At 41.4% G+C, this 22444-nt stretch overlaps 1 protein-coding gene across 2 annotated transcripts in view; it reads left to right on the top strand.

Annotated features, from left to right (window-relative positions):
* Positions 1-22444, top strand: part of ZMYM2 (zinc finger MYM-type containing 2) — a 185168-nt gene that overhangs the window by 121556 nt on the left and 41168 nt on the right. For both annotated transcript variants that reach the window (XM_065420814.1, XM_065420807.1), the window contains one exon: positions 19993-20165. In XM_065420814.1, coding sequence (XP_065276886.1) covers positions 19993-20165 — 173 coding nt within the window. The remainder of the gene's footprint in view (positions 1-19992; positions 20166-22444) is intronic.

Raw genomic sequence — 22444 nt, 5'->3', positions numbered from 1 at the left:
TTGAAGTTCAGGAGTTCCAGCATAGATTGTGAGGCATTTTACAGCACTCAGGCCCCAGTTGAGTGCCCGCCTGATCAATGAGGTCATCATGGATCGAGCAAAAATGGTGTGGTACATTCCTGCGTCTTGTTCTCCCACCTTAAAGAGGGCCGAGAAGCACTACTTTGTTCCATCCAAGGGGAGAAAGTTTCTATTCTTGTACCCACCGTCTAATTTCTTGGTGGTACAAGCAGCCACTGAAAGATCCAGGCTGCAATGCCCAAAAACAGTTCCCTCAAAAAAGGGTGCTAAATGGCTGAATCTCCTGGGAAGAGAGATCTTTTCCTCCATCTCTCCCCAATTCAGGATTTTGAATTTCAAGGCTCATCTAGCTAAATATGATTTTTACCAATTATATGAAGTTTTTAGATTTTAATGACAAGCTGCTTTAGGAAGATAGAGCCCACTTCCACTCAATTAATGAGGGCAAATTGGTGGCCAAGACTTCCCTCCAAGCTGCAGTATATGCTGCAGATGATGTGTTCAGAGGGATGACTATGACCTTCCTGGTTACAATCCTCAGGTTTCCCTAGGGAGGTACAAAGCACCATTCAGGATCTGCCTTTAGATACAGTTAATTTGTTCCAAGAGAAGACGGATGAACCTCTCCACTCCCTCAAGGACTCAAGAACAACTTTTCACTCTCTGGGCATTTATACCCTTGCCTCTATGAGACAGCATTGCAAGGATACAGAGTGAGACAACCCCCTCAACCTTTTTACTACCAGCGCCATCAGGAGTCGCCACGTAAGTGACACAGCGTGCACAGGCTGAGACACACAGGTCCTGCAACATCCACTGCCTCACCTCACTCTAACCTTCAAACAAAGAATTTCTTTTGATGAGACTGCTGAGACCGTGTCTCTTTATTGATGCCACATCATCCTCCCCTCTGTTTTTTTGATGGCCGCCTTACCAAATTTGCCTGCAAGTGAAGGACCCTAACAACCAACAGATGGGTACTGGAAATGATTCATTGCAGCTGTCTGATTTTGTTTCTGTCAACTCCTACCCACAAACCCCCTCCCTATTTCCTTTTCAGGAACCAGTCTCACGAGGAAATTCTTTCAAGAACTGGATTCCTTTCTCTACCGGGGAGCCATAGAAGAAGTTCCACCTCAACATCAGGGGAAAGGATTCTACTCCCCATACTTCTTAGTTCTCAGAAAGAATAAGAGATGCAGGCCTATTCTCAGGCTGCACTGATTAAATATATTCATCCAAAAATTAAAATTCTGCATTATCACATGGACATCAATAATTCACTCCCTGGAAGAGGGCACATGGTTGGTGGCTCTTGACATGAAAGACACATACTTTGTGTAGCTTGAAAGCTGTTCTCTTTCACCAATAGAAGTTAGTCCAATAAAACCCTGCCTTGTCTTGGCATACTTTCACATAGACATTTGCCCATCCCACTGAAGGTTCCTCGGGTTCCTCTTTGGTCAAGACCATTACCAATTCTGGGTTCTTCCATTTGTACTAGCCACAGTACCCAGAGTCTTTACAAACGTTTTTTTTTTTCAGTGGTGGCAGCTTGGATGAGAAGGAATGAGTTCACCGTCTTCCCATTGGCTCCTAATGAGCAGATCATATGAGGAAGTCCAGTTGTCAGCCTGATTCCTGTTCCACCTATGTTCTTCTCTAGAAGTTTGTGTCATCTATGAGAAGTCCATGTTGACCCCTATGAGATCCACAAACATCATAGAAATGACCTTGGACTGTACCGCAACAAGAGCCTTTCTATCGAGAGATTCCATTCCCTGGGCGCTCTCATAAACCAGGTCACCTTCAGGCCCTGGACATCAGTCAGAACGTGCCTGTCCCTCCTCGGCCTTGTGGCCTCATGCACACATGTGAAACATTTCTCAGACTGCATCTTTGTTGTCTTAAACTGTCTGTCTACTCACCATAGCAGGGCAACATCAATGCCAAAATGACAGATCTGTTTAAGGTTCCAGACTCTCTTGTCCAGTGGATAAAGCCAAAGAAAGTTTGAGTGGGGATCCCTTTCCTCACACTGACACCCAAGACTACCATAGAGTCTATGGAAAATTTGTCATGACAGAGCTTGAGTCTTCCTTATTTCATCCAATTTACCAAAACAGTTCTGGTTCACAGATATATACTGAAGCTCTCATCTCGTCCGCCCATAAGAATCCATCCATTTCTGGACCTTCTGACATAACACAAGGACATCTTCAGGCACCCTAACCCGGAACTGTTGCAACATGTTCCAGAGTGGTGCAATCTATTCTCAATTAAAGTAGGAAAGATTCTACCAGGAGATGTTTTTCAGATAAATAGAAATGTTTTTCTTGTTGGGGTCAATGATAACTGGAATCCCTTATATTCTGGCATATCTACTTATCCTTAAAACTTTGGGTCTTTCTTTAGGTTCCCTCTGGGTTCATTTGGCAGCAATCAGAGTTCATTCTCCTGTTGACAGCCACACTATCTTTTCTCATCCTGCAACAACTAGATTTTTGAAGGGGCATCTTCGATCCTTCCGACCATTGGTGAAACTCTCATCCCAGTGGGGCCTGATTTTTGTTCTTTGCTCTCTCACCAGACCTCCCTTCAAACCTTTAGCCTGATGTTGTGTGTCCCATCTTTCATTTAAAGTTACCTTCTTGCTCGCCATAACATCAGCCAGAAAAGTTAGTAAGCTGTGATTACTCATACAGACCTGCCACAAGCTACAAATTATCTCCTTTCATCTTTACTCATTGCACCTACAACACTCGAAAGACAAAGGAAGCACCATTGGACTGGGAGGGATCCTGTCTGAAAGATCCAGCCAGTAAGACTGCAAGAGAACGTGTGGTGAGAGAGACCCTTTTGCTTTGTTCACTTAACTTGTTAAATTAGGTATTAGTTTGTATTTTACCTTTTATTTCTTTGTAACCATTTCTCCTTTTATGCCTCATTACGTGTAATAATTTAAAATCTGTCTTTCTGTAGTTAATAAACTTGTTTTATTGTTTTGTCTAAACCAGTGAATTTGGATTGAAATGTTTCGGAAACTTCATTTGAGGTAACAGGATTTGTGCATCATTTTATTAATAGAAAGTGATATGGACTTTCTATGAGCTTGTATTGTCCAGAAGGAAAGAGCTGGACAGTACAAGATGCACATTTCTGGGGACAAGTCTGGGATTGGGATTTGCTGGTGTCACTCTGCAGTGTAATTCATGAGTGGCTAGCTAAGCACTCATGCAGTATAGCTGGGGGTAATTTACATGCTAGAGGCTATGTGTGAACAGGCCAGGGGTGGTTGCTCTCACAGTGAAGCAATGTAAAAGGTTCTCCAGATTGGAGAATTGAGGGGACACAGCTGTTTAGTAGTCCAGATTGTACCTGGATAATGTCCCAGTGTCCCAGTATCCAACATGTATATTATAAATACAGAGTGTGAATACCCAAGTAGAACAATCAGATAACTTCAGAAGTCCTGTTTGCTCCTAAAGAATAAAAAGGTCAATGTAACTTTGGTAAACTTAAGTGCAGCTACTGCTGTTCAATTGAGGGTATGTCTACACTGCACTATAAATGTGGTTCTGTGCGACCTGGGCTTGTGGTTCTGTGTTCCAAGTCCACGCTTGAGCGTTCACACTGCTTTTTAAAACCTGGGTTTACAATTGCTGGACCCAGGTTCACAGACATGCTAATATTGCACTACTTAGACCTTCTGACTTGGGTCCGCAGCTTGAGCTGCATCCACATTGCAAAATGACAGGGCGTGGACCCAAGTCACAGTGGGACATGGGCTCTGACCTACCCCCTCACAGGTTCCTGCGACCCAGGTCCTGAGTGCTTGCAGAACCGAGTCAGACTGATTTGTATGTGGACGGAAGCAGGGCTTGGGCTCAAATCTGAGTCAGAGCCCGGGCTTAATGTGCATTATAGACATACCCCCAAGACACAGCTGAATCCTTAGAGGGGGAATTCTTACTCAAGGAGTCCCTGGACAGGATGATTGTGGATAGGAGGCCATCCTTGAGAGATGATTGACTCTAAAGGATCTTCACTACAAGCCTCTACAACGTCATACTGTTCTCAAGCTATACTGTCCTGACTGATGAACTGGAAGATTCTATTCGACCAACAGGTAGAAATTAAAATTAGTTCTTCTGGATATATCTTTGGATGCCTCCTTTACAGCAGATGAATTCTGGGGCTCATGCTGCTTGCTCTCATCAGTCATGTCCAGTATATTGGGTTAGGAAACGTTGGCTTAGATTGTGGAAGGTAGATGCATATACGTAACAGTTAAACTGCCTCTAAATGTGCAAGCAAAAAACTGCACAGGGAAGTAAAAGTCAGAGCTGTCATGGAGGTGATGGAGGCATCAGAGAAGGAGTTTAAGTAGCCTTTTTCAGAGAAGCAATCCTTTTATGACCATTGCAAGTGCAGCTGTGTTCCCAGCAGGTGCTGCTGGAACAGGAGGAAGGGGGGAACAGACTAGTCTCCTGTACCAAACAACAAAACTCAGAGACATTTCTTAGGAAAGAGGTGTCAGAAATTTGCTCATGTGTAAGGGAGGGCTAACTCAAACACATGGGTAATCAAGAGTTTTGCGGGAGGACACTCATTGGCACATAAGACACTAAAAGACAAATTTGTTGTCCCTCAGAGTTGCAGGACAAGCATCCATAAACTAATCTAAGCCACTCCCAACTACTTTTACTGTGGTGGTGAAAGACTCAGGCAGTGGGATACTACATTGTTAAACATAGCAGTGTCGACAGGAGAGGAATTGCTTGGGCATGTAGAGAGCTGTCTAGGGTATGTACCCAAAGGATTCATGCGTCTTTACTTGCCTAAGCAGTGCATCACTGTCTATAGTGTTATCTATGCTCCTGCTAGGGGGGCATGCAGCGTATGTACTCAGCATGCTGCCATAAGGAATGTTAAGTATAGATGTACACACTGTCAGCTGCACAACTAGTACAAATAGGATTTCTAAGGCAGGCTCAGGGCATGCCATTATCTCTTCAGATGGTATGTTTCCCTAAGAGAAAGCTGTAAAGGTGCAGAGCCGCTCATATTCCAGCCTTAAGTACAAAGTGGAGGGCCGCCACCTTAATGGGCCCACAATAAATAGGAGGAGCCACCCAAAAAAATTTAAATCACCCTAACTTCTCCATGTCAGACTGTTGCTGATAGTTCAGATGATTTCTACAGAGGTGGCACGCATCCGTGGTACCATTGGAGCAATGCTAACAATGGATGCATGCCTCCCCATAGAGATAATCTGAACTACCAAATTACACAGGGAGTGTAGGCAGACCAAGAGTTGAAAAAGGAACATAAACTGGTTGTAACTTGGGGCAATCCAATTTGTGCTTAAATTCTAGATATATCTGTACCGTGCACACACACTAGTCATAATTAACAACACTAAGGTGATGGTACGTATGATCAAAGTTGTCCACACTACACAATAAGTATAGTAAACTGTTGAGCTGGGCAGAGGCCACGTAAAATCAATTTGAGTCCTGTATACCAAGGATAGGGCTATCTTCGTTGGCAGGATTGGGAGCCAGCAGTGTTGTCCAGGTCTTTTACTCGGGTGAACGGGTCAAGTCAAGACTCCAAACAGACTCAAAGTTTTTTTTCCCCTCAACAAGCAGAGAGATACAGTGATAGATCTTCTCTTCCAAACATCACCTTTAGTATAACAATAGTCATTCCCAGGAAAGACGTACAAAAAGATTGCAGTAGAACAAGCTGTAATGATGCTGATTGGCCCCAAAGGGCATGGAGGCAATGGTTCTTGGACATAATCCCAGTGCAGCTCACCCTCCAGTAATTGGTCCAATACAAGTCTTCTGACATGGGGGTGGGAGGGAGTGGAATCATGCACTAAATTCTAACATGCTATGATTAACTGAGAGTTTGTGAGGGATGAATTGGTGCTCCCTTGGATAGTCACAAAGATATTGACACATTCCTATCTTCCTGGAAGAAATTAAAGTCCTTGAAAGAGAAAATATGGACAAAGTTCAGATACTGGTATTATGAAAGACTTCTAAGCAAAGTCAACAGAAGTTAAACACACGGAATTTTTGCAAGGCTGCTTATCTATGGGTTTCAAAGCAAGTGCTGTCAAGAAACATACTTTGTCAGTTATGCACTTGATCAGCTACAAAAAACAAACAAACAAAAACTTGACTGGCTGTGCTAGCCACTGACATGATTCCATATTCCTGAGGGCAACATCTTTGTTGTTCACATTCTTTGGAGCCTTAGTTATTTTTTTAAGGCACTGAGATACCTATTCATGCTGCTGGGATCAGTCTCTCTGGACTTTTACTTCCAAATCTTGCTTCTTAATCAATATGACTTCGACTAGGAGAGATTTGGAAATATATGCAATATCCATGGAATGAGAATACCCAAACCTTCCACCCGGATAAGTTCGTCTTCAGACCTCTGTCCAAATCTCAAGCACTCCAGGGAAGCTGAACGGCATGAATTGACCAGTAGAAGAACCATGAAAATCTGTCTACCAATAACTGGTGGAAATTAAAGTGACCTCATAGTGCGTTGCCACTTTGCATTCCAGGGGGAAAAGCTTAAAAACCTCAGTGACAAGCCATTGCAAAGGCTGAAGCAAGAGGAGCAGACCCAATTGTGGATATTCCTGTGCTGTCAATCAGATAGGTGGCAACATCGAAGACAGAATGAACAAATATGAGGAAATTTGCAGAACAGCAACTTGGCCATCAGTACATGTTTTCTCTGAAGTGCCCTGAGAACACATCCAGTCGTGAACAGATTGCTACAAGCTGTGACTCTGTAACATCTTTCCTTATGGACTCACAGGCCGTGTCTAAATAGCTAGTTAGTGCACAGCAAGCTGGGCAGTGAATGTTCAGCGTGTGAGACTGTCAGATGGTAACTGACCACGTTGATCCTGTTTTGCTGTGTATTGGTCAATTAATGTGTGGCAGGCCTGGCTTGCTGCGTGTTAACTAGCTGTGTAGATAAGCCCAGAAGCTGTATATAGTTAATCTTTCTTGCTCTTGGAGATGGTACTCACAGCTATTAACATCACACTGTTATATGTCTTAACAATCTAGAAGAAGGAAAGCTATATTCTTATCCGGGAATTTTCTTTTTAAGCAACTTCATGTCTGACCTATCCTAAAAGGAGAAAGCTGGATGAGGTTAAAATAGTTTAATTCTCTGAAGTTTGATTGAAGGCTTTGTTTCAAATGAATAATGCTGTTAAGTTTAGAGTGTGTACTGCTTTGGTATTTGTTGTCTCTGGGTAAGGTTTCTGAGCAAGGGATGTTTCCTCTCTCTTTCTAAGCCCTTTGTAGGGTCAAAGCATTTGCCTGAGTTCAAGTTGCTAAGGAAGAAGAGGATACACACTTTTAAGATTGCTGAATATTAGGGGTCTAAACATCAGAATACTCAAGAAATAATGCTTCACCCCTACTCCCCCCAACATCACTCAGGTATAAAAATTGTGCAAATAGGAGATTGTGATGTTTCTGTAGCTGCTTCAGCCAAACAGAATCCAGCTTACTTTAACAATATTGTGTTGGTTTTTCAGAGCAAACAGGAGTAAAAAATAGTATAAACTTTCTCAGAAAACTAAGTGGCTTTGACACTGAATGCCTACTGGCTGCACATCCATTGAGTAACATACTGCAGTTTTAACACTTGTTTCTAACCATAAATCACATTTAACCATAAGATCATTCAGATTTTATATTTCCTAATAGTCTAGACCCTCAAGTTTTAGTACAATGCATAATAAAATGTTTTGCGTTGTGACTCTATAGACCTCTTGTCTTTTATATAAGAAATCGTAGATTATGTAAATCAAAATGAAAATACTGGAAAGACCTTAAATCTCTGTATTTTAATTATCCACAAGAGAGGGTGTCAACACTTCGTGGAAAATTCAGTGTCTCATTACAAAATGCTTGCAAATTTATTGATGCGGGAATAGTTTTTTGTCATTAACTTTGTTAAAAATATCATAGCTTAAATAAAATGATATAGCAAATGATTCTGCTTATGGGTTTTTTTCCCCTTGTTTTGTTTTTTGTTTGACCACTAGATGGAGAACTGTACTGAGGAAAAGTTCGTATGCTGTCTTTTTTTTTTTCTTCTTTTTTCTTTTTAAGTGCATGCTTGACTATAAAATTGTAAATTATAGGGATGAAGACAACTGCCTGGCTCGTATACATTATTGCCTTGTCTTCTAGATCTCATTATTGTCAGACTTTAGAAAAAGTTCAAATTAATTTTTTTGCTTTTTGTTTCAATTAATTTTTCCTTGTTTATATGTCCCATAGCCACCTTAAAAGGGATGCTGTCAGTATTTTTAATGCCAATAATGTACCTTTTAAAAAGAATATAAATGCCATGCAGAATCCTGCTACTGCAATGTTAAGGTTTACACTTTAATCACACAAATCAAGATGTTTAGCATTTTAATTTCCATAGCAATTTTAATTCTTTTGCTATATTATCCTTTGTTAAGTCACAAGATATATATGAATATAAAATGTAGTTATAGATAAAAGGCAATTCCTGTGTGTATGGTGTTTGCCAAACAGTATGTCATGTTTGTGTCTTGTTTATTTAATGAAAAACCCTATTGTAATTCTTACTTAACTCTTCCCCTTTCTAAGTTGCTCTTAGCTTCTGGACATTTTGCATTGTAGCCTAGCGTCTCCCACAATTCTGTGGTGCGTGGCGCTGTTCCCTTCTCTGCCGTTATAGAGCCAGTTTAGCTTTGCAGAGTAGCTCCTACGCAGCAGTTAATCATGGTTTATTTTGATCCTGCTTTATTCCTTTGCCAGTTTAAGGCAAATACGTACTAGCCAAATCCCAGCTTGAGACAGCAATTCCCCTTTACCTTGCCTTTGATGTGAATGGGAATACTCTGACGAGGGGAGGAAGCATTTAAGTGGACAAGCATTTAAATAACTACAAAATGCAACAACCAAAAAATACCCTCACAGAAATACCAACAGTATATGCTGCGATGGCATCCTTAGTGAAGGATATGATACCACCATCAAATAGGGATTTCTTGTCCAAAGGCACAACACTCTTTGGAGCAATTTTGAGGCTTCCTCAGCCACTGTCAGAGCGTCCTTGGCCACTACATGCTTTGCAAGAGCTACAGTGTTCTGATTGGATGACCTAAAGGCCCTGAATGACAGGGACCATCCTAGCTTCACGTCAACCCTTAAAAATAACCTTAGCAACAACTTTTGCCATAGACGCCTTAATGGACACACTGAGGTTCTCAGCCAGTGCTATGGCATCTAGTTCAACATCCAAGTGCACCACATATGGCAACACCCCATTGTAAACATGTCCTGTGCTTTTCCAAGTTCACAGGCTCTGTCTCCTACCTGGAGAGAAACTGGATAAGATAATGGCAGACAGTACTTCCAAACTGAAACAGTCCCTCCCTTCTGCACACATTGCCAAAAGAAGGGGGGCTACAAGTCCAGCAGTAGGCAGAGAGACTCCTTTTGTAAATCCTCATTTCAGAATTACCAGAGGAAGGATGGTAGGTATATCCGAGGAGAACCCTGGAACCATGGAAAACGCAGCAAAAGCAGACTGGGTAGCCAGACTTCACACTTCTCAAATCTTATTGTAATTATGAAAAACTATGCCTCTGGCCTAGTCTGAGTCTAGGAGGCATAATATCCCACTTCTCAAAAGAATGTTCCCTCTTTACAATGGACAAGTATGTGAAAGTAGGAGTGAATTTTGGTAAATTTTCTCAAACTAAGGTCCCCTCTACTCTCACTTTATCCAGTTATCCATCTGTAGCAACCGTACGAAACATGAGTTAGTGCTGAACGCGGTCTCTCACCTTCTGGATATAGGAGCAGTAGAACTGGTTCCCTCAGAAAAAAGGTTATTAGTTCTATACTTCATATTCATCATTTAGACGCATACAGAGAAGGTCAGAGCTGTTCTGGGTCTGAAATGGCTCAGAATGAAGAAAATGAGATTTTGGATAGAAATTCTAGCATGGACGGTAACATCTCTATCCCAAGGGGATTTCCTTGCCTCAGTGGATGTAGCAGATGCTTATCTCCACATGCTCTTATGACTGTTACATATTGAGATCTGGATACAACATGGCTCACTACTGGTACAACTCACTGTCATTTGGCCTTTCATTGGTTTCCGGAATCTTTACCAAGATGCTAGTAGTGATCATAGCCAAACTCAGGTCTCACAGTACTCATCTACATCAGTTGCTGGACACGGACCGATCCAGCCCTTGACCAAACAAGCGGCTCACAACACATATGTTTGTGATGAACAGGAAAAGGTCCGTGATCCTTTCCACAAAGAAAGCTTTTATGGGAGTGGATGTGGATCCATCAGTAGCCAAAGCCTATCCTTCACTGGACACATTTGAGAAGTTACAGAAATTGACATCCAGGCTCACAAGGAATCGAAGACTGTCCATATCCCAGTGTCTCCGGCTCACAGGCCTATTGGTTTCATTTATTGGTATTACACCTTGGGCAAAATTCCACATTAGGTGGCTTGCAACTTCTGCTGAAGGCGGGGACCGCTCACCATAAGGCATTCAAGATCAGGTGCCAGTCCCTTCCCTCAGATGGCGGACAAATCCAGGAAATGTCCAGAGGGGCTTTCCAGTCTGCCCTGCAGAGTTCCCAATACTTACAATAGAGGTCAGCCTACTGGGATAGGAACACAGAACAGCGCAAAGTATATGGAGCTCCTTAGACAGGAACAAGAGCATCAACTTCTTGGAGCTCAGAGCAGTGAAGCTAGCCCTCCAAAAATTCCCAAACCATCTACAGGGTACTCAAATCCTCGACCAGTCACACAACACCCCAATGGTGGTGGTGTACCTCAGCAGCCAAGAGGGAATTTGAAGCACAGTCCTGTACTTGAAAGTGATGGCAATTAGTGGAATGGGCAGAGGGGAATATGGCTTTTCATAAGAGCAATACAGACAATGGGAGAACTCAACCGTAAGGCAGACTGCATCAGGAGACACTCAGTCAATAACTCAGAATAGTGTCTGAATCAGGAAGTCTTCAACCGGATTTCACAGAAATTCAGCCTCCCTGGCAGATGATGTGTTTGCCACTTACATGACCAGAAAGCCGCCACGTTATTTTACCAGGGAAGCAGATTCAGGTCGCTGGCGACAGATGTATTTCCACTCAGGTGGCTGAAGGGCTTGCTTTATGCATTCCCACCACTTCACCTTGTAGGAAGGTGATTCAAAAGATAAGTCGTAAGGAAGCAAAGGTAATAATTTTTCTGTGTTTTTATAGTTAGCATAGTTAGTTTAGTTATTCCCCCCCCCCTCCACCGCCCAAGGTTGCGGGGTGTGTGTGTGTGGAGAGTTCTCACTCTGAAGAGAGACTATGCTAAGACTTCGAAGGTTCAAGAACTGTCTTCTGCCCCTGTTGCTTTTCTGACAGTGACAAACACTAGTGCTGCCTTTACTGCCTTGGGGAGGATTATATAGCTACCACCTGCAGTATCTGCTGCTCCTTCCCTCCCTGAACTTGTGAGGGACGAGAGCTCCATCTGCAGAAGCATTTCATGGAGCAGGCTATGAAATCTCATTTGGATTCAGGCTGGGGAGACCTCCTTGTTAGAACTACCTAAGACAGTGAGCAGTGTCCCTCTGAGCACAAGCTCCAGAGTTTGGGTAAAAACTCTTAAGCCTAAGAAACCATCTCATGAGAGTAGGGGATGTGAACGTAGGCATGAGAACAGATCTCTGTCCAAATCTCTTTCTAAGAGAAAGGATCTCTCCCTGTCTCGGTCAAAGTTTGGTGAGCCCTCATGTGTGGGTTGCAAAGAATTAAGCCTACATAAACCTTCTGTCCAAGAAGGAAAGGCAGTGGGGGAGGTTTAGGTTGGATATTAGGAAAAACTTTTTCACTAGGAGGGTGGTGAAGAACTGGAATGCGTTACCTAGGGAGGTGGTGGAATCTCCTTCCTTAGAGGTTTTTAAGGTCAGGCATGACAAAGCCCTGGCTGGGATGATTTAGTTGGGGATTGGTCCTGCTTTGAGCAGGTGGTTGGACTAGATGACCTCCTGAGGTCCCTTCCAACCCTGATATTCTATGATTCTATGAAAAAAGAAGAATCCGGTGATACTGGTGCTGGCTTCACCCTAGGAACTTAAGGAGTGGTACCCAACAGTTCCATCTGTGACTTCAATGCTCAGATCCTATCTGACGGCTCCAAAGCAGTCTGTGCGGAAACCTCTGAACACCAGACCATCAGATTACTCAGATCCACCAAGTCATCTGAAGGAGCACCCCAGACTACAGGGTGGTCCAAAATCACCACCTTGCTGGAGGGTACCATTTTTTTGTCCTACCCAGTTTCCCCTGCTATCAGGTCTGGTTCTTTTTAGCAATATCCCTACGCTTGTAGAAACCACCTTGAGGGGAAGAATATCATCCCCTACCACAGCCATAATTAACACCCTCCTGCTAGTTGTTCTGTCAGTGCCACTTGTAGAACCAGGACCCTGTCATCTCACCAAATGAATCTGATGCTCCAGCTGAGACTTCCCTCCCCAAAGGAAACAAACCTGGTCGGAGACCCAGGAGGGTAGTGGACCCTACCCATCTCCTTCCGAATGTGGTTATGCAGGGGATTGTTGATGGGTAATGTCTTGAGGTCCTCCTTCAATCAATTCCTGCTGGTTTTACTGGGGTCTTTAGGATCTATACCGGTGGCCCAATCAGCACACAGCTGCGACCCATGTGACATCCTCAGGGCCATATAGGTAGTGTGTGTGTATATATATATATATATATATATATATATATATATATATATTGTGTGGCTGCAGCCCACATAACACAGAGAGAGCCGCATATTTGGCCCACAATGGTAAATAGGTTGAGAATCACTGATCTATACAGTAGAAGTCTGGGATCCATGAGGGAATCGCATTGATCCTTCTCTCCTAGCCAATACCAGCCAGTTCTATCAGAATTTGCAGAGAAGGAAGAGATGGAGCCAGTTCTGACTGGCATGGCATATTGTTGTCCTCTCCAGATGAGGCAATTGCTCCTTCATAATCCTGTTCACCCGTCGTTCACAAACTGTACCCATTGTTGCAGAGGGTGGCTTCACATACCTCTTGAAGAGGTCAAAGATGCATTAATAGGCCTATTAGACATCCTCTGGCCCTTTGAGGGTGGCCCTTCTAGTTAATCAAGCCAACCTGGAACCTACCAGATTGGTGTGGCACAACCATGGCTCTTGTATCTCTACATGAAAAAGAGCTGACATAAGGTATTTCATACTAGCTAAAGGGGCTGAGTTCTTATTCACCCATCTGGCGCCCAACTCCTTAGTAGTGAAAGTGGCTACAGAAAGATCCAGGGCACAATACTCCAAGACTACACTAATTGATAAGTTGCTAAACGCCCCAGACTTTTGGATAGGAAAGTATTCTCATCGGCTAGTTTCCAATTCAGAGTTGCTAACAATCCAGCATTGTTAGCAAAATATGATTTATTTTAATTATACCAAATTTACAGAGTTTAAAGACAAACTTTGGCAGGAAGACCGGGCCAGTCCCAAGCCTTCATTGAAAAAGGTTTGCAAGTGGCCAGACATCACTTCAAGTGGCGGTTGACACATCTGATATTGCCTCTAGAGCCATTGCAATAGCTACAGTCATGAGGGGTATGTCATGGTCACAATCTTTGGGATTCCCCTGAGAGGTCCAGAGTTCCATCTAGGACCTTCCGTTTGAGTCTAACCTTTTTAATGCAAAGACTGATTGCATACTCTAAAAGACTCCAAAACAACCTTACGTTCCTTAGGGATTAATACCTCTGCCCTGAAGAGGAAACATCATAAGCAACCCTATAGACCCAGACCACCTCCTTAAGCATTCTATCATCAGTGGTTATATGAACTCCTACGTAAGAGGCAAAGGATTCAAAGCCCCACATATACGGCTTCCTGTGCTTCTACAACCACTGCACAACCTCAACCACCACCCAAAGGGTCACAATCACTCAAGATTTCTGGCTTGCTAGACCTGTGGTCAGACTAGTCTTTCCTAAGTCACTTTTGCTCAAAGCCCTAACTACCCACCCCTTTGAATGGTTAAATTGCACCATTTTTAACTCAAAACATGCTGCTTGGTCAGTATCCTGTTTTCAGACAAGTCTCGGTATTAGCTGCTCTATCCATGCAGGAACCACAGGGCGTGTTCTATGATGACAAGGTGGTTCAAACGAGCCCAGAATTTTTCGTATCAAAAGTGATTTGTCTTTTCATGTTTCCTGGGAAGTAATCTTCCCACCAATGTGTCCAAAGCCACAGCATCCTACTGAAAATCTGTAGCATAATCTGGAGGTACATGAGCTGCCTCAAGCACACTAATGGACAAGATGATCAGGTTCCTTGTTTATGTCCTGTCCCCTGAAGTGCCAAGGACTTCCAGCATCCAGATGGATTGTTATGTTTTGTGGGAGGCTTATAAATTGTTGGGTGAACCTATCCCTGAAGGAATCGGAGCCCACATTACAAGATCGCTAGCTACATTGTGGGCAGAAAAAGTGTAGGAACATCTAGGAATAAAGAATGTAGGCCATACTTGCATAATGGGGGACTCTATCCTGGGAAGCAGTGACTCTGAAAGACTTGGTGGATAATCAGCTGAACATGATCTCCCAGTGCAATGCTGTGGCGAAAAAGGCTGTGCGTGAACAGGGGAGTAGGAGTAGAGAGGTTGTTTTGCCTCTGTATTTGGCACTGGTGTGACTGATACTGGAATACTGTGTCCAATTCCTGTGTCCGTAGTTCGTGAAGGATGCTGAGAGAGTTCAGAGAAGAGTCATGAGAATGATTAAAGAATTAGCCTCATAGTGATAGACTGAAGGCATTTACTTTCAAGGGGAGATTTGTCTACTTCAGTCTGTTTCTTTATCCCGTCTTACTTAATGTTCACTGCTTGCTTCTTCCCGTGTGTCTCATAATTGTGGGAGATGTTGAGGTGCAGAATGGAAAATTTCTTATCTGGTAAATTCCTTTCTGCTAGCAGCATCTCCCACATTTCTACTCTCCTCGGTGTGACTTCAGTAGTCAAGGGACAATATTTATTTGTGTACGGTTTGTGGGCCAATTAGCCTGCTGTGCATAGGTCCTAGCTGGCATTGATATTATTGTTATCAGTCATATTATGATGGTTTCTACGCAGCTTTGGAATTACTCATCTGGTAGAAAGCTGGAGAAGGGGGTATGTGGCCAGCACAGTCCATGCTGCAATGCTGAACCGCTTCTGGAATTGCAGGGGGGAGGGGAACAGCCCCACATGTCACAGATTTGTAGGAGAGACTGCTAGCAGAAAAGAAATAATCAGGTAAGAAACTTTCCACGACTGAACAGTTGATTAGTAAATTATGAATATACACACTGACATCTTCAGGGATAATGCATTGGATTTATTTCTATTGAAGAGTATATTTTCTAAACCAAACTACTTAAAAGTGACGTATCCCATTTTTAAGGAAGAGCAATTATGTATTTAGTAACTCAAGTATTTGTAATTATTGTTTAATTGTCTCTAAATCATATCATATTTCCATAATCCCTTCTATAGGTTCTGCTCTCTAATCCTTTTAACACAAACATAGCTTTAATAAGTCTGCATAGAAGGCAATTACTATCTCCAATATTTTTAGTGATACCCCTTGTATATAGTATTTTTGGCGACAGCATCACTTCAAGATCATGTCTAATTTATTTGCAAGCAGTGTTCTAAATTCTTCATTGCGTAACTGTGTTCTAAGCAAGCTGTCTGTTTCACATTTTTGCCGGGTATTAGAATTCCGTGATTATTTAATTTTTTTCCAAGGTGCTGAGCACCTGCAGTTCCCGTTGACTTCAGTGAGATTTATTTGTGCTCAGCACTTCTAAAAATTATGCCAACAGCATATTACATGTGCTGATAGAAACTAAATCTTTCTATTGTGTTTGCCTGTGTCCTTAAACTCCCAAGATTTTCTATAATCCATCTCAGATTAACTTGATTGCCTTTTAGTTAGAATAAATAAAAAAGTGATTATGTATCTGTACTGTATTTGGCATTCAGTGAATATACAGCATATTTGGAGTTTAGTGAAGCATTGGATACTTGTTAGAATATAGATCAGGGATCGGCAACCTTTGGCAAACGGCTCGCCAGGATAAGCACCCTGCAGCATCTGCAGGTTCGGCCGATTGCAGCTCCCACTGGCTGCGGTTCGCTGCTCCAGGCCAATGGGGGCGGCGTGGGCCGAGGGATGTGCTGGCCGCCGCTTCCCGCCTCCCCCCTCCCCGCCCCCCCATTGGCCTGGAGCGGCGAACTGCGGCCAGTGGGAGCCACGATCCCAGTGATATAGATATTCAGGCCTGCCTGTAAAGGCCTATACTTTAAGAACTTACGTGTATTTTTATCACTTAGCTAGTTATAGAGGAATAAAACAAAGAATCAAAATCACACGTCCACCTGTGTATGGGCCTTCTCTCACTAGGATAGTCTGAGGCCTTGTTCTTAGGCTAAGGCCTTTGGCTAAGCAGCAGGGGCAGCCATAAGCTGGGAAGCGTATAGTCACATCCTCGCATTCCAAACCAGTCACATTGAAAGAAGGTGGTATTGGGCTGTTAGGAAGACGATTCTGTCCTGATGGTGCCCATCACCACCAGATAAAGAAACAAATCTTAAGATGGTTAAAGAAAACTTAGTTTGATAGCATCCTGTCGGGCAGAAATCACTTACCAGTGGTTGTGGTTGTGAAACTCTCATTTCTGTATTGTTTTATCTTTATGGCCCCTACTTTTCTATTGTTCATCTATCTGGTTGTTTCTGTTTAATTAATTTTGCTAGGTGTAACTTAATTAGGGTTTTGGTATATAATTGGTTAGAGAATTATGTTACAATATGTTAGGATTGGTTAGTTAAATTTCAGTAAAATGATTGGTTTTAAGGTATAACTGAGAATATTACTATATAAACTGGGGTCAAACAGGAAGTGGGGGGAACGGAAATTGGAATCATGTTTGCTAAGGGGGGGAAATGGGGAACAGGGACACAGGCAAGGCTCTGCGGCGTCAGAGCTGGGAAGGGGCACACGGTGTAAATGCTCTGCAGAGCTGGGAATGGCGCACTGGGGAACAGACTCTATCGGCCTATAGAGATAAGCCCGGCTGGTATGAAGGGCTTCAGAATATGCTTGCTTGGAAACTAACATCACATTGTCTGTACTTCAGACTTCTGATATTTTGCTGTTTGCTGTCTGCGTGACAAGAACCAGGGAAGTGGGAGGGTGAAGGGAAAGCCCTCTAACAATACTGTTTAATGAAATCATAATATCTCAAAAATAAATCAGTTTATCTTGGGTAGAAACATTGTGGATTTGAGTGTCTTATCACAGTATGAATATAGTCTAAAAGACCCACAGCACAGATGCAGCTGGCCCGGGTCAACTGACTTGGGCTCACAGGGCTCAGATTCCAGGACTATAAAATTGCATTGTAGACATCTGGGCTTGGGCTGGAGTTCAGGCTCCAGCACAGTCCTCTGTTGCGGGTTCTCAGAGTCCAGGCTCCAGCCTGAGCCCAAATGTCTACACTGCAGTTTAATAGTCCCTCAGCCTGAGCCCGAGTCAGCTGACCTGGGCCAGCCATGAGTCTTTTATTGCAGTGTAGAAATACCTTTAATGACTCATTAAATAAAAGATAATGATAAATGGTAATGTATCAAAATTGGTGGAAGTGCCGTAAAATGTGGTTGTACTATGTAAACTGACTATAAAAATGGAATTGTGGGGCCCCTATTTACCTCTTAATGACTTCAAAATCAGGGCTCTAAGAGAGAACCATGTGATCCAATGTCACCAAGTCACACCACAATGCACAACCTTAACTCAGTCATCCAATGTAATATTGTTTAATAATTAAGTTATAATAGCATTTCCACATTATGCACCAGAGAGAAAACACATTTTATTACATATTCAAAATTTCTTGACTTACTATAAGCACAAAGTTCTGTTGTTTACTATGAGGAAATATGGCCTAAAGGTCTCAGGATAGTTGTGTTCTAATTCCAGTGCTGCCACTGGCCTGTTGTGTGATCGTGGGCAAATCACTTTGCCTTTGTGCCACATTTTCCCCTTTAAGTAAAATGAGGTTAATGATACTGACCTCCTCGTAAAGCTCTTGAGATCAACTGATGAAAAAACTCAGTAAAAAATGTATTCCGCAGCCATTGACTCCATCTCTTGGTTAATTTTTGCCACAGAACAGTGCCCTTGTGGTATTGAAAAATAACCTGAAAAATTTGAACTGGCTGTAGAACAATGCAATGTTGTTTTCCTGTGTCTACAAATCGCCTGAACAGTGTGATAGATGTGAATTTTCAATCATCCCAATGGATTGTTAACTTTGGAGTGTGTGAAGATGACCATTTCATTGTTAACGTTAACTATTTTAGTGTTGATCATTCTGGCAGTTACATGCAGCTAATGCATTTATACAGCAATCCCAAACTGCCACCTTTGCTTCCCCAGGTGTCAAAAGCCCAAATGTCCCCTACTCAGCTGCCAAAACCTCCAGCTTCCCATGACAACTTTTATGATGCATTTATTCCTTGTCAGGACAGAAATCTGTGGCATATTGAAAACTGAAAATGTGGGGACAGCATAAAAGGTAGAATTTAATATAAAAATAAACAACATAATGGCTGTTGTCTTAGTCTTTTTCATATTTAAAGCATTAAAAGCCTCCTTTTAATTGAAATTAAGACAGAATTTTCTAGTCTGTTGCACCAGATGACTGAAGAATCCAGGTCCAGCATGCTGTTAGAGTACTTGGAGCTGTGGCTACATTATTCAAAAAAAATCTAAAGTACTATAACATAATAAACAAAACCATATAAAAATTTTGTTGTTAATTCATATATTCATACAGTTTCAGGTGTATACTGATAATTATATGACAAAATAACCAGTTGCCAGCTTTGAGTTCAGATTATGTATTGCAATGTGATTTTCAGTTCTTGGTTCTGTGTGTTGAGTGACAGTACTGTTAGACTGAAAATGAACGGGTTACATAGATTATTGGAGTGTTAATGTGGGTGAGTGTAGTGATGATAGCGAGCTGATGCTTGAAGCTCACTATATTGTATAAAGTGTGAATATTGTTTTAGTCTATGCTTTTCTTTTTATTGTTTGCATTCTAAGGAAATGCACCTGAGCAATAGTAACTCTAATGGTATGTCTACACTGTGGTGGTAAACCTGCGGCACTGAGTCTCAGAGCCTGCGTCAGCTGACTCTGGCTTGCGGGGCTTGGGCTGCAGAACTATAAAATTGCAATGTAAGCATTCAGACTTGGGTTGGAACTTGGACTCTGAGATCCTGTCCCCTCACTGGGTATCAGAGCCTGGACTCCAACCTGAGCCTACAACATCTACACTGCAATTTTATAGCCCCACAGTCCAAGCCCCATGAGCCTGAGCTGTCTGACTTGGGCCTGCCGTGGCCCTGCTTGTGAGTCTTTTATCATGGTCTAGACATACCCATAGCCAAGGATTTTTGTGGGGGCTTATGTAAAAGGCAAAAACTAAATACAACTCCATGGCTACTTGTGATATTTGAGTTTTTAAATGCTGATAAGCAGCCACAGCGTTACATATTGTGAGATAAGAATACAAAGAATTATATGTAACCTTAAAGTTGTGCAGGGGATATATTCAGGTAAGTTTGATAGTTTAGATAATAGTGTACAGTGTAACCTGAATTTGTCTGAAGCACCAACTTTTTTGCTATTACTGCTATTTCAGTTTTAATATATCTTGTAACTTTAACTGATTCTGAAAAAAAAATCTATAAAAATGACTCTGTTCCTAAGCATTGTTTTAACTTTTAAAACTTTTTTCCAGGATGCAAGCTGCTATATAAACAAGATTTTGCAAGACGGTTAGGATTGAGATGTGTTACTTGTAATTACTGCTCACAACTCTGTAAAAAGGGAGCTACTAAGGAACTTGATGGTGTAATAAGAGATTTCTGCAGTGAAGAGTGCTGTAAAAAATTTCAAGACTGGTACTTCAAGGCAAGTAACTTAGAATTTTTGCCAAGAGCTCCAAAGTGTAAAAAGACAAAATGCACTTGAGGATATGTTCAAGGACTGTCTAGGAAATATGGCTTACTTCAGCACAGCATTTGCAACACAATAATCAAATGTTCTTTCCATCATTTCAGTTTTCTCATAACTTAGAGCAGCATTTCTACCTGTCTATAACCCAAGTTTCCCTTGCCAAGTAGTTTACTAAAAAAACTAATAAAGAACTGCAATATGTTTGTTACTTTACAGTTGCAAAAAAAGCTGCTTCATCCACAATTGATAGAAATACTTTTGCCAATCAAAAATTATTTTAATTTATATTCAAAATGTTGGTAAAAAAAAAACATTAATGGTAGCTGACTGGTACCTCAAATAGATTGATGATAAATTAGGTTAACGGAGTTCTTTCTCTTTGTTTCTATTTTTGCCTGTCCCCTTCTTCCCCTGTTTGTGAACTTCAGAGGCTTTAATTGCTCAGTATTTCCCAGTGCAAAGGATGCCAAAGTGGAAAAATGAGACCAAATGGATTTCTTATAAAAGTGTAAAGCAAATGTGATGACTTCTTTTTTTAATTCCCTGGACGTTTAACTACTTTGTCATGCACAACCAGCCAAGATTATGCCTTAAGAGCTTTTGGGAAAGAAGTTAAAGTGAAATTGGACTGGGTTTAACTTGCCATTGGTACCATGGATAAAATATTTGATCTCTGGTGTGAACAGCCTGGAAAACTACTTTGATATACCAAAACAAGAGCTACACTTGTGGATGCAATGCAAAAAACAAAGGATTACAAAATTCATCACCTTTCCAAAATTGTCTACACAGCCTGGAAGTAAGGCAATAAAAAACATGAAATATTAGAGGTCTGGGTACAGTCCAGTTATCCAAGATGATAAGCCTTCCAAATAGAACCAAATCTGAAGAGATATTTGATATTTTTGAATGGCAGTTTCCAGAGGTTTTACAGCCAAATATTGTACAGTCTTTATTTAGAATAATATATGTAGGGTACAGTTAGGAATCCTTGAAAGAATACCACTGCAGACTACTGTGTTGATGTTTTTTCCTGTGCTGTCTCCTGTAAAAGATTGAGGCTAAAAACTGGCTGCAGGTTTAAAAAAAGGTACTACAGACATTATTTAATACATTATATTAATTGGATGAATAAGTTTTGTAAGGAATTCAAATTTATCCCATATATAAGAAGTGCCTACTGATATGAAAATCTATTGCAGCCCTGCTATACTTGAACCAATCTCTTGGTTGGGCATTCACCTGACTGGCTTAAAAAATCCAAACTTCCATGGAGATGGGATTCTGATTTGGGTTTGGGAATTATTTAAACTATTATTTCAGATGCACTTCTATCTGTGTGATAAGGATATGCCTTAGATGGGCCAATAAGTCTGCTTGAAAGAATTGCTGTACTTACTGTGATACAAGGAACTGAAATTTTCATTATAGTGGCTTTGCCTTGGTACCGTGGTGTGGGAAAGGCAATGTAATTTAAGCAGCCTTATTGGTAATTAGATGCTTTTGATAGTATTGTTGATCTTAAATTTTGTCAGATATTTTTATATTTTGGGACCTTACACTTCTGAGTGAAAATTAGTGTTAGGTAACACTGTTGAATTGTTAATTGTTGCAGTTGCATTTTTTTTTTTATGCTACTTAATGCCTTTTCCTAATTCAGTTATGGTTATAAAGTTTGGGTTTTTCAGTGGGGAAGACATGCATACATTCACAGGTTTTTGGAAATTCGTACATCTTGCTGAAAGTCTCTCTCTGCCTACACTTGCCAAATGTCTTTTTTTTTTTATTAAAATTTTAATTTAAAAAAAGGCCACTGCATGTATCTTTTGTGTTTTTTTGCATTCTACAGTTACATTATATAAATTTTAACTGTTAGTTAATATCCTTTCCTAACTAAAGGATAATCTTAAAGATAATTTTAAAATGTAGGAAGAAAGAATGGACAGATGTTGACCCCTTCTCTTCCTCCCCCCCCCCCCCCCCGATTTGTACTTCATTTGCTGTTTTGTCTTTAAAAAGGTTAAAAGAACAGTTATTGATGCTTGAGTTGTTAGTCTCACTTACGCAATGTCCAATGTTATACTGGAGTTTCAAGAAATTTAAATATATTTAGTTAGTAAAATAAGTAGTAATGACCTAATAATGTTTAATACCAGCATTATGTTCATTAAACAAGAGTTTATTTCCATTTCCTTTGTTGTCTACTTTTTTAAACTGGAAACATTTCTCATGTG

Source organism: Emys orbicularis, chromosome 1 (assembly GCF_028017835.1).
Source record: "Emys orbicularis isolate rEmyOrb1 chromosome 1, rEmyOrb1.hap1, whole genome shotgun sequence".
NCBI classification, from domain to species: domain Eukaryota; kingdom Metazoa; phylum Chordata; order Testudines; family Emydidae; genus Emys; species Emys orbicularis.
This window is presented reverse-complemented; position numbering and strand designations above follow the sequence as displayed.